Source organism: Amblyraja radiata, chromosome 9 (genome assembly GCF_010909765.2).
Source record: "Amblyraja radiata isolate CabotCenter1 chromosome 9, sAmbRad1.1.pri, whole genome shotgun sequence".
Lineage (NCBI taxonomy): Eukaryota > Metazoa > Chordata > Chondrichthyes > Rajiformes > Rajidae > Amblyraja > Amblyraja radiata.
In genome coordinates this window covers 36,727,530-36,744,694 of record NC_045964.1, presented here as the reverse complement: position 1 = coordinate 36,744,694, position 17,165 = coordinate 36,727,530, and the positions used below count along the sequence as shown (strand labels likewise).

General features: G+C 43.5%; 1 protein-coding gene across 1 annotated transcript in view; it reads left to right on the top strand.

Moving 5' to 3' along the window:
• Positions 1 to 17,165, top strand: part of LOC116976616 — a 103,749-nt gene that overhangs the window by 8,382 nt on the left and 78,202 nt on the right. The window contains exon 2 of the mRNA XM_033026442.1: positions 13,426 to 14,444. Within this exon, the coding sequence (XP_032882333.1) occupies positions 13,446 to 14,444 (999 nt within the window). The 5' untranslated portion in view covers positions 13,426 to 13,445. The remainder of the gene's footprint in view (positions 1 to 13,425; positions 14,445 to 17,165) is intronic.

Genomic DNA, 17,165 nt, shown 5'->3' with positions numbered 1-17,165 from the left:
GGTCTGTGCCTCAGTGTCCCCCTCTGTGCCTCAGTGTCCCCCTCTGTGCCTCAGTGTCCCCCTCTGTGCCTCAGTGCCCATCTCTGTGCCTCTTTGTGTCCCTCTCTGTGCCCCTCTGTGTCCCTCTCTGTGCCTCTGTGTCCCTCTCTGTGCCTCTGCCCTCTCTTTCTCTACCCCTTCCTTCTCTAACCGCGCCTGCGAGTTGGGAGCTATTTGTGAGTGGATAGGGCGGGGATGGGGTAAAAGGAGCGAATTAATAATATTAATATAATATCAAGGGGTGTGTGTGTGTGTGGGGGGGGGGGGTGGTTAGTGTGTGAGTGTGGGGGGGGGGGTTAGTGTGTGAGTGGGGGGGGGGGGGGTTAGTGTGAGTGTGACGCTGCAGGCTGCGCCCCGCAACCGCGCGTTGAGGGGACGGGACCAAACGATCCTACTTGGTCTAGTAACTATTAAAAGTCTGATCTTGGATGTGTGTGTGTGTGTTTGTTTGTTTGTTTGTGTGCTTGTTTGTTTGCAAAAAACGACGCGGTAATGATAACATTTTTACATATTCCCGTGGAGTCCAAAATCTACTTATCTGAAAATTTAACGTTTTATTTCTCGACATTACTGAAAATGTTAAAAAATATGACAAAACTTTGAATTTAATACGACTGCCTTTTGTGGATGACGTCACAATGGGTCTGCTCCGCATGCCGTTCTTCTGTTAAATTTAGTTATTTTTTCAATCTAATGTCAAGAAAACTTGACTCAAATGCTTGTAGCTGTTGAAATCGATTCTTTATTCAGTACTGAGACAATTCTTTGAACCTTCCAACACAGAGCTATAAGCTCCGGGGCAGCTCCAAAGTATTTGTGTTTTTGATACAAACTCATTGCTTTATATAGGTATTAGACATGTCAGATACAGAGGGTATGACAACTGGTAGCCAATCATCTGAGTCTTTCTGGTGATTTACAACATCTGTCACATGATCCCCCCTTTCCTGGCCTCTTTTTACAATCTTCGTTTGCCTGTGGTATAACTTTGTTTAGAATTATTTTATTTCAACACAGCAAAACCCCAGTAGGCTCAATTATCAACGACCACTCCTCAAAATAAAAGATACATATGTAATACAATGACTTCAGTAAGGCCTTTGACAAGGTTCCTCATGGAAGGTTGGTTAAGAAGGTTCAATGGTTGGGTATTAATGGTGGAGTAGCAAGATGGATTCAACAGTGGCTGAATGGGAGATGCCAGAGAGTAATGGTGGATGGTTGTTTGTCAGGTTGGAGGCCAGTGACGAGTGGGGTGCCACAGGGATCTGTGTTGGGTCCACTGTTGTTTGTCATGTACATCAATGATCTGGACGATGGTGTGGTAAATTGGATTAGTAAGTATGCAGATGATACTAAGATAGGTGGGGTTGCGGGTAATGAAGTAGAGTTTCAAAGTCTACAGAGAGATTTATGCCAGTTGGAAGAGTGGGCTGAAAGATGGCAGATGGAGTTTAATGCTGATAAGTGTGAGGTGCTACATCTTGGCAGGACAAATCAAAATAGGACGTACATGGTAAATGGTAGGGAATTGAAGAATGTAGGTGAACAGAGGGATCTGGGAATAACTGTGCACAGTTCCCTGAAAGTGGAATATCATGTAGATAGGGTGGTAAAGAAAGCTTTTGGTGTGCTGGCCTTTATAAATCAGAGCATTGAGTATAGAAGTTGGGATGTAATGTTAAAATTGTACAAGGCATTGGTGAGGCCAATTCTGGAGTATGGTGTACAATTTTGGTCGCCTAATTATAGGAAGGATGTCAACAAAATAGAGAGAGTACAGAGGAGATTTACTAGAATGTTGCCTGGGTTTCAGCAACTAAGTTACAGAGAAAGGTTGAACAAGTTAGGGCTTTATTCTTTGGAGCGCAGAAGGTTAAGGGGGGACTTGATAGAGGTTTTTAAAATGATGAGAGGGATAGACAGAGTTGACGTGGAAAAGCTTTTCCCACTGAGAGTAGGGAAGATTCAAACAAGGGGACATGACTTGAGAATTAAGGCACTGAAGTTTAGGGGTAACATGAGGGGGAACTTCTTTACTCAGAGAGTGGTAGCTGTGTGGAATGAGCTTCCAGTGAAGGTGGTGGAGGCAGGTTCGTTTTTATCATTTAAAAATAAATTGGATAGTTATATGGATGGGAAAGGAATGGAGGGTTATGGTCTGAGCACAGGTATATGGGACTAGGGGAGATTATGTGTTCGGCACGGACTAGAAGGGTCGAGATGGCCTGTTTCCGTGCTGTAATTGTTATATGGTTATATGGTTATCATACAAGTCATACACACTTTCCATACCAAGAAGAAAGATATTTCTATACATCTAAACAAAGTCTAATGTTTACAATACTACTAAGAAAATACATTTCATAAATTGTTTCACTACAATTTTACACAGTTTAAAATACTATTACCTATGTACTTAAAACATTTATTATATGTGTTTTTGCCGAATTACAGTTTCTAAGTTCAAAACCCACACACACCTTCCAACCAAGCATACATGGGTCGTAAATCTGTCAACTTAAGTGTTTGGTGCAAGGATTCATTTTAATTTGCAGCCCCTTTCCTGCTATCTGGAAGCTGGATTTCCAATGTCACCTCAAGGTCTTTTACAAATATTACAGAACAAAGCGTAAATTCACAACTCAGACCATTACATCAGAATTACATCTGCTTCTTGGACGTTCTATAAACATAGGAATGTCACATATCCATTAATCTAATTTATTTCTTCTCCAAGCAACTACTCCCCCTCATACACATCCTACCCCTTATCTCAATCTCATTATAATTTGATTTAGCCAAAGCTAAATTACAGAGTCTATTATCTCTCAGCCTTGAATTCGGTCTCAAACTCAGCATAACCCTCACAGCTCAAGAATGTGCCATAGAGAAAGAGCACACTGAATGTCTACTGAACTGTGAGTGTGGTATTTATGTGGTGTTTATGTGGTGTTTTGTGTGATTTTATGGTGGTTTTGTGTGATGGTTTTATGGTGGTTTCACCCTGCTTAAAATGGTATGAAACTGCATTTGGATGTTGTGGCCTTGCACCCTGCTTGAAGTGGCATGAAACTGCACTTGAATTTGGTGGCCTTGCACCCTGCTAAAGTGGTATGAAACTGCACTTGAATTTAGTGGCCCTGCACCCTGCTTGAAGTGGTAGGAAACTGCACTTGAATTTGGTGGCCTTGTACCCTGCTTGAAATGGTAGGAAACTGCATTGGAATTTGGTGGCCTTGCACCCTGCTTGGTGGAATTTCAAGGAATAGCCATGAGTCAACTACTAGCCCATCAGCCGTGAGTGAGCTGCCAGCACATCAGGCTTGAGTGACTGAGCTGCCACCCCAAAATTCCATTTGGCCCACAATGTCCATACTAGCCCTCTGGAAACCATTCCCTTCAGCCCACAGCACCCATACTAGCGCTCCAGAAAGCTGCCCCCCCCCCCCCCAACCCCTGGCCACCAGTATTGGAATTGGTGGAGAGGTCGAATATTGCGTTGGGGGACATGGGACCCAACGGGTCCTACTTAGTCTAGTGCACATAAAAATTTAACACAAACATCCACTACAGCATTCTTCACTGTGGTGGAAGGCAACACAATTCAGCCAGTCCTCCTCCCTTGTTCACCCATGGTCGGGGCCATAGAACCCCCGTAGTCACAGCTACAGACAGCCCTCGATGTATAGGCCCTCTGTTCGGGATGATCTAAACTTCGACGTCGGGACGGTGAAACACACTCTTGGAGATCCCGAATTGGCACTTTCCTACCGCGGCTTCAAGATGTTATAGGCTGCAGGCTGGTGGTCGGAGCTCTTCTCCGACGTTTCCTAGCGAGGAGTCCCAGGCTCCGGATGGTAAGTCGACCCCCCGCCCACGGCTAGAAGCTCCGCACACCACGGCTTCAGTATGTTATCGGCCGCAGGCCGGTGGTCCGAGCTCTTCTCCAGCGATCCCTAGCGAGGGTTCCCAGGCTCCAGATGGTAAGTCCACGCCACGCCCCACGATGTCAACAACACCAGGCCAGCATTCGGAGCACACCTCTCTGACGACTCCCGGCAAGGCTTCGCCCACTCCACGATGGAATGTCCACGCTGCGCCTGCTGCCGATGCTCCGGGCCCGACTCCGGGAACGGCTGCTTCAATCCATGATGTTAGGCCGCGAGGGAGGCGACATGGAAAAAGTTGCCTCTCCGTGGTCTTTTGGGGGTTATTTTACGGGTTATGTGTTAGAAAAATTCTAAGCTTCTGTTGTGTAAACTACCAACAGTAACCTTGGGAATCACTTTCAATTTATTGAAAATGCAGGAGCTTCAGGGGGCGTGCGAGCCAATACTTTTTTCTGGAGGCGAATATCATACCTGGTCCAATCCAAGAATGATTTGGCAAATAAAAAGTATATTTACGACCATCTGCCCATTGGGGGAGACCCGTCAGCCATGTCACAATTGAAAATGGCACCGGTGACGCAGTAGGGACACGAAATGACGCCATCTCCCCGCGCGTGCGCAGTGGGCCCAGTATCAGCACGTGCGCAGTTGGGGCGGCAGTCGCACGTACGCAGTTGGGGCAGGCTTAAATTTCAGGAAATACCATCAATTTCGAGGAAATTTGGGATTCTGTTTAAGGAAATTTTTTTTGAGGTATGGAACTACAGGCATGTGTGTGTGTACGCGCGCGTGTGTATGTGCCTTTCTACCTTCGTCAAAATGCCACACGCTAGCGCAGAATTTTTCACAGATTATTAATCACATTAACCCCATTGACAAAATAAACTGCTTCACTTCACATTTCATGCTATATTTCACAAGTTATAGCATTTTAAAAATAGCCAAAACCAAGTTTTTAAACGGCAAACATTCTTCAACGCGCTTCGAGCGACGTCACAAAGGGGGTGTGGGTGGCCACCAGGTTCCAGTGATGTCAGGGGCAGGGCCGCATTTAAATTAACGTTCCATTTTTTACGACCTGGGCTTCTACCCACGACGCTCCAGCTGGGGTTTTACGCGGCCATCAAGGAGGCATCGAGACCGCGGCGATGAAGGAGACATCGAGACCGCAGCGGTGAGGCCTCACGACGATGAGGCCTCGCGGAGATGGAGCAACGGCAGTGGTAGGGGAAAGGAGAGAGAAAGAGAGGTGAAGGAGAGATTGGGGGAGTGGAGGAGGAGAGGAGAAAGATCCTGGGGAGATGAGGAGGGAGAGTGGGGGGATTGAGGGAGAGGAGGGGGTACTGAGGGTAGTTGTCACATCTACACTCCCTCTCTCATCCCATCCCCCTCTAAGGCGAAAGGGCCCCCTCCCTCCATAGACGCCGCCGAGCGCTACACCAACGACCGATCTACCAGCACTCCCACCCAGACCCCCCGCGCGACCCGCCCGCTCCCGAAGGGCCCTCTCCCCAGGACCTTCCCTCCCCCCCCCCACGCTACCCCCTCCCGCGCGCTCTAACCCGCCGCGGGGAACCGAAGGGAACCCCTCTACCCTACTCTCGCTCCCGCCGCCTAACCTCCTCCTATCCCTCCCTTCATCTCGAACACCCGCCCTCGCTCTATACTCTTCCCCCCCCTCTACCCCCCTCCCCTCTCTACCCCCCTCCTCTCTTCCCCCTCCTCTTACCCCCTCCCTCTAACCCCTCCCCTTAACCCCCTCCCACTCTACCACCCCTCCCTCTCTACCTTCCTCTCTACCCCCCTCCCTCTCTGTGGATTGAAGAGAGAGGGTGAAGAGGAGGAGGAGGGAGAGCTGAGGGATAAGAAATGAACCGCGCCTGCGCAGTTGGGGGCAATGCGTGAGTGGTGGAATATTGTACTGGGGAAATGGGTTGTGTTGTGGGGAACGGGTGAGTGGTGGAATATTGCGTTGGGGGACGGGCCCAACGGGTCTGCAGTTAGTCTAGTATATTATAAAAATATTGAAGATAGACACACATAGCTGGAGTAACTCAGTAGGCCAGGCAGTATCTCCAGAGAAAATAAATAGGCGATTGTCAATCAATGTAGAATTTAAAAAACTTTGTACAGATATTTTTTTTAAATATGTTTTTCCTGTATTTGTGCAGAATGATTCTTGTTCCTTGAATTGTTTGTTTGACCATGATGTGCCTCTTTCTCGTGCAGAACATATATTTTTGCTAACTCCAACATCCTCTAAAACCCTCTTTCCCCAAATGTTTACTCAATGCTATACATCATTGTCAATTCCTATAGTTTAGAGAATCTGCTTGCAAGCCACAACAATTGCAATTGTGAGCCATGAAGAAATATGCAAGATGAGTCTGCTGAGGTACACTCTCTAATTTATTTGTTCTTCAGGACAATAGACAATAGGTGCAGGAGCAGGCCATTTGGCCCTTCGAGCCAGCACCACCAATGTGATCATGGCTGATCATCCCCAATCAGTACCCCGTTCCTGCCTTCTCCCCATATCCCCTGACTCCGCTATCTTTAAGAGCTCTATCTAGCTCTCTCTTGAAAGTATCCAGAGAACCGGCCTCCACTGCGCTCTGAGGCAGAGAATTCCACAGACTCATAACTTTCTGTGAGAAAAAGTGTTTCCTCGTCTCCGTTCTAAATGGCTTACCCCTTATTCTTAAGCTGTGGCCCCTGGTTCCGGACTCCCCCAACATCGGGAACATGGTTCCTGCAATAGAGATGCCCATCAACCAGCCTCCCTTTGCAATACATGAGGATTGCAGCTTAATTGAGCAGTGAACATATCCTGCAATCCTTTCTATATCAAAATGCCAACAGTATGATAAAAAAACGATCCATTCATTATTACTACTATTAATAACACATGAACCACAGTAGGTAGCTAGCTATGGATCTAATTCCTGCCTTGAACATTGGTGTAATAGACCTCAGTAAGGAATCCTAGTCACCATTCTCTGTATTTGATCTAAAGAATCTTAGTTAGTTAATTGCTAAGCTGCAAAAAGAACCATGTTGTAATCTCTCAAACATTATCCAGGAAGATGGAATTATTGCTTGGGGCTGCTTGTGGTGCAGTACGGCTGGGCACTAGACCAGAACACAAGTTATGCCACGTAAATTAGAAAATAGCTTTTCTCAGCATCTCAGTGAGCAGAAGCAGTTGAAGAATACTTTCGTTCATTTTATTGATACACCCACAGTGACATTTTGTTACCATTATTTCATCAAAATACAGTAAAACTCTATTAATTTGGTATGCTTAGATATGTGGTGGTGCCTTGGGTAGATTTGCCAGACTATTGAATGTTATTCCAACACATCTTTAATGCATTTTTTTAGATGTTATGCAGTAAATTAAAATTTCCAGCCAGTGCCTTATAGTTCAAAGGAATGCGGGAAACTGAACCGAGTGAGTTTAAAAAGAGTGCTAGAACTGGGGTCCGATTTTATTAAAAGAAGCGTGGGAATTATCATGCAGTGAGCCGTCAGTGTCCAGTTTCTTATCATATGCACAAGTAGGGTGAAATACTGATACAATGAAACTCCTGCTTGCTGCAGCATTGCAGGCACATAGACTCAGACCACACTTGAAAACATAAATTATACATAAATTCCACAAATTTCACAAGGCTGTGAAAATTTTTTAAAAATGCAATAAAACAAGACATTTTGGCAAATTGCAATTTGAAAACAAGTCCATAGATACATAGACAATAGTGCAGGAGTAGGCCCTTCGGCCCTTTGAGCCAGCACCGCCATTCAATGTGATGATGGCTGATCATCCACAATCAGTACCCCGTTCTGCCTTCTCCCCATACCCCTTTATTCAGCTAGCCCTAAGAGCTCTATCAACTGTAACTCTCTTTTGAATGCATCCAGTGCCTTCTGGGGCAGATAATTCCACAAATTCACAACTCTGTGTGAAAATGCTGTTCCTCATCTCTGTTCTAAATGGCCTACCATTCTTAAACTGTGGCCCCTGGTTCTGGACTCCCCCAATATCGGGAACATGTTTCGTGCAGCTAGCGTATCCAATCCCTTAATAATTTTATATGTTTCTATAAGATCTCTCATCCTAAATTCCAGTGAATACAAGCGCAGTCGCTCTTTTCTTTCATCATATGACAGTCCCGCCATCCCGGGAATTAACCTCGTGAACCTAAGCTGCACTCCCTCAATAGCAAGAATGTCCTTCCTCAAATTAGGAGACCAAAACTGCACACAATACTCCAGGTGTGGTCTCACCAGGGCCCGGTACAGCTGCAGAAGGACCTTTTTGCTCCTATACTTAACTCTTTTCTTTATGAAGGTCAACATGCTATTAGCTTTCTTCACTTCCTGTTGTACCTGTATGCTTACTTTCAGTGAATGATGTACTAGGACACCTAGGTCTTGTTGTACTTCCCCTTTTCCTACAATGACACCATTCAGATAATAATCTGCTTTCCTGTTCTTGCCTCCAAAGTGGATAACCTCACATTTATCCACATTATACTGCATCTGCCATGCATCTGCCCACTCACCCAACCTGTCCCAGTTACTCAGCATCCTCTTCACAGTTCACACTGCCACCCAGCCTTGTGCCATCTGCAAATTTGCTAATGTTACTTTTAATTCCTTCATCTAAATCATTAATGTATATTATAAATAGCTGCGGTCCCAGCACCGAGCCTTGCGGAACCCCACTAGTCACTGCCTGACATTCTGCAAGGAACTTGTTAATTCCTACTCTTTGTTTCCTGTCTGCCAACCACTTTTCTATTCATGTCAATACCCTACCTCTAATACCATGTGCTCTAATTTTGCCCACTAATCTGTGTGGGACCTTATCAAGGGCTTTCTGAAAGTTCAGGTACACTCCATCCACTAGCTCTCCCTTGTCCATTTACTTGTTACATCCAGAAGATTTGTCAAGCATGATTTCCTCTTCGTAAATCCATGCTGACTTCGACCGATCCTGTTACTGCTATCCAAATGCGCCAATATTACATCTTTGATAATCAACTCCAGCATCTTCCCCACCACTGATGTCAGGCTAACTGGTCTACAATTCCCTGCTTTCTCTCTCCTTTCTTGAAAAGTGGGATAACATTAGCTACCCTCCAATCCACAGGAACTGATCCAGAATCTATAGAACATTGGAAAAGGATCACCGATGGGTCCACGATTTCTAGAGCCACCTCCTTGAGTACCCTGGGATGCAGACCATCAGACCCTGGGGATTTATCAGCCTTCAGTCCCATCAGTCTACCCAACACCATTTCCTGACTAATGTGAATTTCCTTCAGTTCCTCCATTATGCTAGGTCCTCTGTCCCCTAGTACATCTGGGAGATTGTTTGTGTCTTCCTTAGTGAACACAGAACCAAAGTACTTGTTCAACTTGTCTGCCATTTCCTTGTTCCCCATAATAAATCCACCTGTTTCTGTCTTCAAGGGACCCACATTTGTCTTAACTAATTTTTTTCTCTTAACATACCTAAAGAACCTTTTACTATCCTTCTTTATATTCTTGGCTAGCTTACCTTCACACTTCATCTTTTCTCCCCGTATTGCCTTTTTAGTTACCTTCTGTTGACCTTTACAAGTTTCCCAATCCTCTGGCTTCCCGCTCATCTTTGCTATGTTATAAGTCTTCTCTTTTATTTTTATACTGTCTTTGACTTCCCTTCAGCCACGGTTGCCTCTTACTCCCCTTAGAATTTTTCTTCCTCTTTGGAATGAAATGACCCTGCATCTTCTGGATTATTCCCAGAAACACCTGCCATTGCTGTTCTACCATCATCCCTGCTGGGGTCCCTTTCCAGTCAACTTTGGCCAGGTCCTCCCTCATGTTCAACTGCAATACTGACACTTCCGATTTTACCTTCTCCCTCTCAAATTGAAGATGAAAACTTATCATGTTATGGTCACTACCTCCTAATGGTTCCTTTACATAATAATAATAATTTACTTTATTGTCATTGTAAATACATACAATGAAATTTCAGGCATTCTGCCCGAGCGGTGCTCCAACGTAGCAGATAAATAAATAACGACAATGGAAACAGAAAAAACGGCAAGAAAAACGTTGTCAAGTCAGAATATGCAATATTTCACAGTATAGTGTTATAGCATTACAAAATATTGGCTGTGAGGGGTGTGTATTCAGTGCAGAGTTCAGTGGTGATGGCCTTGAGGCAGAAACTGTTTGTTAATCTTGTGATGTGTGATTTGATGGACCTGTAACACTTTCCTGAGGGCAGAAGGGCAAACAAGTGATGTGCGGGATGAGATGAGTCCTTTAGGATGCGTGATGGCTTTCGCAGGCAATGAGAGCTATAGATCTCTTCCAGGGCAGGCAGATGTGTGTTGGTGATCTGCTGGGCTGTGTTGATGACTCTCTGCAGAGCCGCCTTTTCAGCTGCAGAACTTGCCATACCACACCAGGATGTCATGTGTCAGGACACTCTCTATGGAGCAACAGTACAATGACACTAGCAGCTATTGTGTCAAGTTGACTTTCCTGAGTGATCTTAGGAAGTAAAGCCGTTGTTGTGCCTTCTTTACCAGGGAGTTTGTGTTAGTTGACCTGCTCCAGAACAAGCTGCTCTAATAATCCATCTCAGAGGCACTCTACAAACTCCCTTCCTTGGGGTCCAGTACCAACCTGATTTTCCCCGTCTACCTGCATGTTAAATTCTCCCATAACTACTGTAGCATTACCTTTGTTACATGCTAATTTTAACTCCTGTTGCCACTTGCACCCTATCTCCAGGCTACTATTTGGGGCCTGTAGATAACTCCCATTAGGGTCTTTTTACCTTTACAATTTATCAGTTCTATCCACAATGACTACATCTTCTGATTCGAAGTCACCCCTCGCAAGGGACTGAATTTCATTCCGTTATCATACTTACCAATTTCTCACTGAGCCTCCTTCGTATTCCCGACGTCGTTTGTGCCCACATGCACAACCACTTCCGGCTGCTCACCCTCCCTCTTGAGGATGTTCTGAAGTGGGTCTGAGATATCTTGAACCCTAGCACCAGGGAGGCAATAGACCATCCTCGAGTCTCGCCTGCCGCCACCTGTCCGTACCTCAGACAATGGAGTCACCCACCACTAGGGCTCTGCCCGACGTCGCTCTCGCCGGTCGAGTCTCATCGCTAGGATTGGAGCTGGCGCTTGGACTGGAAGCGTCTTCTGCCCAGACAGCTCCCAAGAGGATGTACCTGTTTTCATGGTAGTGGAAGAGTTGTCATGTTCTGTTGTCAAGATAGGATTAAGGTTGTACAGGTTGGTGAGGGAACTGATAATTGTCGGAAAGTAGCTGTTCCTGAACCTAGTGGGACTTCAGGCTTTTGAACATCCTCCCCGATAGAAGCAGTGAGAAGAGGGCATAGCACAAGTTGTGGGGATCCTTGATGGTCAATGCTGCCTTCTTGAAGCAGGCTATGAAGAGAGATTGGACAAACTTGGATAGTTTTCTCTTGAATGTCCAAGACTGATGGGAGAGCTGATAGAAGTATATAAAATTATGAGAGGTGTGGATAGGGTAGACGGTGAGAACTTTTGTTCCAGGATGGAAATATCAACACTAGAGAGCATAGGTTTAAGGTCAGAGGGGGGAAGTTTAAAGGAGACGTTTGAGGCAAGTTTTTTACACACACAGTGATGAATGCCTGGAATGTGCTGCCAAGGGTGCCATAGCGTCATAGATACAGTGTGGAAACGGGCCCTTCAGTCCAACTTGCCAAAACCAGCCAACATGACCCCGCTACACTAGTCCCACCTGCTCACATTTGGACCATATCCCTCCAAACCTATCCTATCCATCATAATCCATGTACCTGTCTAACTGTTTTCTTAAATGTTGGGATAGTCCCTGCCTCAACTATTTCCTCTGGCAGCTTGTTCCATACTTCCACCACCCTTTGTATGAAAAATTTCCCCCTCAGATTCCTATTAAATCTTTTCTCCTTCACCATAAATCTATGTCCTCTGGTCCTCGATTCACCTACTCTGGGCAAGACACTCTGTGCATCTACCCATCTATTCCTCTCATGATCTTATACACCTCTATAAGATCTCCCATCCTCCTGCGCTCCAAGGAATAGAGTCCCAGCCTACTCAACCTTTCCCCATAGCCTAGACCCTCTAGTCCTGGCAACATTCTCGTAAATCTTCTCTGTACCCTTACCAGCTTGACAAAATATTTCCTATAAAATGGTGCCAAGAAGTGAATACAATGCTCTTAATGCGGCCTCACCAATGTCTTATACAACTGCAAAATGCCCCCCTAACTTCGATACTTAATATTTTGACGGATGAAGGCCAGTGTGCCTAAAGCCTTTCGACTACCCGATCTACCTGCGACTGTACCTTCAAGGAACCATTCACCTGCACGCTCAGATCCCTCTGCTCTACAACACCACCCAGAGCCCTACCATTCACTGTGTAGGTCCTGGCCATGTTTGACTTCCCAAAATGCAACACCTCACCTTTCTCTGCATTAAATTTCATCATCCATCCCTCTGCCCACCTGGCCAATCGATCAAGATCCAATTTTTCACAGCATTATCTGCAAAGCCACCCACATTTGTATCATCTGCATCAATCTTACTGTGTATGTTCTCATCCAAATAGACTGATATAGATGACAAACAGTAATGGGCCCAACACCAAATCCTGAGGCATACCACTAGGGCTCCAGTCTGAGATGCAATCAACATTTTGTTGGAGTGTTTGGTGACAAGATAAATCTTTTAAAACTTCTAATAAAGTAGAGGCCAGTTGCCAAACTATGGGGATTTCTGAGCATTGGATAGAGGTGCACTGTACTTGAGAACATAGCTAACCCATGATGGATGATGAAGCAAATCAGAGATATCTGTCAGTTTTGAAGAAAGATTCACCATAAAGGAAAAAGGATTCCTTCCAATCTTTTTCTAGACTAAACCCCAGAACGTCAAACATTAGTTTAATTTATTTGTAACCCAAGAAATAAAATGATTTAAGAATTTAAGGTTTATAAGTTTTCAAATCAAATTTAAATACTTGCGGGCGAAGACCTATAACTTGCCGCTTTAAAATTAATTTTCTGGTAAAGAAATTTTTCAGCGTTTCAGTAAAATATAATTAACTAGAAAATGCAATGAACTCTTGTCTCTTGTTTGTTATACCTAATTTCCTTTGTTTGAAAATAAATAAAGATGGCCAGAATTGTGATGCCTAGAGGCATATTTGCATGCTACTTGACAAATTGAGTTAATAAAAATGTTCTTATACTTTCCTTAATTTACATTTTTACTTTCAAAATGAGAACAATTAATCAGTATTTATCTTGTTTTCAGTTTCTAGTTTGTTTTAACATGATCTTTTACTGATTAAGTCTGTCATAGGTGCACAAATAATTGAGCAAAATGTGTGTGGTAACAGTGATAACTGTATAACTTATGTCCCCACAGATCTATAACATAACTATGAAATGTCTGGAACACAGAAGTATTTTGCTTCACATGCCTCTGAAGAGACACACGAGCAAGATAGTTTACACAAGACAGCGCGACCAGACTTCCACCCTTCGAGACAGACATCAAGCACTGCAGGAAATCCTGTACAAGAAAAGTTTAAACAGACAACTGATGGCTCTATGCAAATATCTGAAGATATACAATTAAGCAAGAATTCACAAAATAACATTGAAGATAACTCTTGGGTACAAAGTCAGGCAGTTAAGGCTGATCCTCGAAAGAAAAGTAAAAGACCAGCTGCAGAAATGGGATATAAAACTAGTAATAAGAAATTGGTAGTTTTACAACTGCATGAAGCTGATGGTAAAAATAAGTCTGCTTTCAAATCAGCAATAGCTCCACTTGCTGGTACAGTTAAAGGTTTAAATATGATAAGAAGGCCTGAACCACCACCTAAGCGTAGTTCCTTAAAACCCATTGATACTTCAAAGTATTCTACACTAGAACAATCTACTTTAATTACAGAAAAGACTGATAAAATTTCTGCTTCCAATGTAGGATTCCATACTAGTAATGGCAAAGTTGACAGTAAAATCAGTGAAAAGAGTAAGATCATTCCCGCAGAAACAACTAAACAAAGTAAAAAAAAGAAAAATCTCAACAAATCCCCTCCTCAAACATCAGATGATGCAATTGCCCATTTTGATAAAGAAGTTGGCGCTCATTCCATTCATTCTCAAGGTATGAAGTCTGCTTCAGAACTGCTAGAAGAAGCTAAATATCTCGCAATGTCAGATGCACCAAAGATATATGAAAGAAACTTTGAAATTAGCAAGCCGGAGCAGTCCCTGACCGCAGCACAGCAAACATTTACAGCAAAGGCAAAATCTGTAGATGAAATCATTGTTTCACTGCGGTCTGTTAGCCAAACCACCTCCCAGTCTGCTTCAAATATGAAGATCAAAGGACTTTTGGACAGAGTGCTTGGTTACAGTTTTAGCAGTATAAGTGAGGTAGGTGAACCATAACAGATGGATACTTTATCCAAGTTGAATGTTGAAGTTTTAAAGGATGTTGTTTTTCAGAAGTGCAGCACTGTTGGATACAGTATTTGTGTCAAAAGCCTGTACATGAAAAGATAGATGGGTCCGACCGCATTAAAACACTGAGCTAAAGCAGAGATGTGGCACTGTGAATGTAGTTTCATTTGCAAATATTGTACTCATTTAAGTGCACAAATAGACTGATATCGTTGGTTTAGAGACGCAGCATGGAAAGAGCCCCTTCGGCCCACTGGGTCCACTCCAACCATTGATCACCCCTTCACACCAATTCTATGTTATCCCACTTTCTCATCTACTTCCGACACATTGGGGGTAATTTTTCTCTTAACAAAGGCCATTTGCCCTATTAACCAACACGATGTGGAAGGAAACTGGAGTGCCTGGAGGAAACCCAGGCAGTTACATGGAAAATGTGCAAACTGCACATGGACTACACCCAAGATTAGGATTGAACCCAAATGTGAGGCAGCAGCTCTACCAGCTGCACTACTGTGCGCCGTAACGTAATGTTGAGGAAAGTCTTTTTTTGGTTTTCAATAATGGATTAGGATATTATCAACATAGATTATGTCACTGGGGACACTCTGAAATGTAATACAGATGACCCCGCCTTATAGAATGTTTGTGGTGAAGGGGTGGGGGTGAGAATTTGCATTCCTAAAAAAGGCCTGTATTGTGATGTGAAGCCTTATCATCTAGCCATGTGTCTAGAAATGCAAGTTGGAATAAAATGTTTATTTCTTTTTTTCCCACATAAATTCCATGAAAGCGAGTTATTCCCTATCTCAATTTCGTGATAGTAATTTATGAATTCTGTAAGGGCATATTTCTGTAGCCAGAAAGGGTATAATGCAGGGGTTGTCTGTACAATAAAAAAAACTAAACTAAACTAAAATTATCAACCAATAATCAAAAATACATTGATTCATTTTGTAACAAAATCACAGGATGCCATGGAAGATGAGCTGAACCATCTAAAAAAGATCAGTATATGTGTCAAGGGTTATGGGGAGAAGGAAGGAGAATGGAATTAGGGGGAAGAGATAGATCAGCCATGATTGAATGGCAGAGTAGACTTGATGAGCCGAATGGCCTAATTCCGCTCCAATCAGTTATGATTATGCTAATTATTGTAGATAACATGGACTAAAGACCTGCGGTATCCAGGAAATATGAGCTATCTATTTGCTGTATTTTTTCTTTAATAATAGGGGAACAAGTATGAATCAAGGTTAAAACTGAGCTTTTAGTAAGCAAACAATAACAGTAGTAAAATAATATGCAATTGTAATTTCAAGATTTGTGCATCCTGTTTGGACACAAATGCAGGAAATCTCTCTGGTTACTCAATCTCAAGGTTGCTGAACTTGGACAATGATTAGTGCCATTGGAGAGCATGCAAGAGTAGACAAGTTTCATGGTTTGCATATTCCAGGTCTTCCTGTAAACTTGGAAGAAGAGATTGGCGGTGCAGGAATGTACTGGAATGCATCACTAATCATACCTAAGATGCTGTGACAGAGATTGCTGCGCAAAGTGAACATCAAACATTAGAAATGTATTTACTACATATTCCAAGGGATGAGTGAGGGTGGGGGGAGGGGGTGATGGTTGGTGTAGAAGATATGGTAACAAAGGACAACCAACTCATTTTTTCTGAAGGCGAGTTCTGTTTGATGAAATTAATTGAAGTTTTATTCTGATAGGGTAATGTAGCAGTTTAATACGATGTTCTTGTGTATGTCTGCCTTTAGAAGGTGATGGATAATTTATAACAATGGGTTTATTAGCAAAGTTACTGCCTATTGAATTAAAAGGACAGTGACATCATGTATACAAAATTTGCCAAGACATGTTCATTGGCCTGGACTTAGATAAGAGATACAATTTTCAAATAATTGTCGTAAACAATAAGTAAAATTGTAGCAGACTCCATTGGAAGATTCCCTTTACAATTAGGCCAATGAAGCACAGAAGTTTAGTTTAGAAATACGGCGTGGAAACAGGTCCTTCTGTGCCGGCCAGCAATCAATCACACGGGACAATTTACAGAGGCCAATTAACTTACAAACTTGCTTGTCTTTGGAATGTGGGAGAAAACCAGAGCATCTGGAGAAAACCCACACGGTCACAGGGAGAGTGTACAAATACCATATGGACAGCACCCGTAGTTGTGATGGAACCCGGGTCTCTGGTGCTGTGAGGCATCTATTCTACTGCTGCGCCACTGTTCCATCTTTGTGGTGTATTTTAGAAGGAGGGAATATTCTTTATGTACGATACTAGAACCTTGAAGAGGATCTGTAAGTGATTTATCAGACTTATCAGACTGTAGCTCTACCAGCTGCTCCACAATGTATTTGAAACACTCTATATTTGAGGGAATTTCATTATGTGAAGAAGCTGGATTGGTCCTCTTCAGGCAAACGAAGTTAAGAGGAAATTTTAGCAGAGGAGTATTCTGAAGCAGTGTATAGTGAGTACTACTAGGGAGGTGGTTGGACTTATCTCAAGGAATAAAACAGGCAAGTGATGGAAGTGTATGTGAAGGAACCTATTGGAAACAGTAACCATTGGTTGGTATGCTGCCATGTCATCATGGAAATAATTAAAGTTGGTTCTTCAGTTTCGGCCTTAAACTGGGAGTAGGCGAATTTCAGTAGTGTAAGA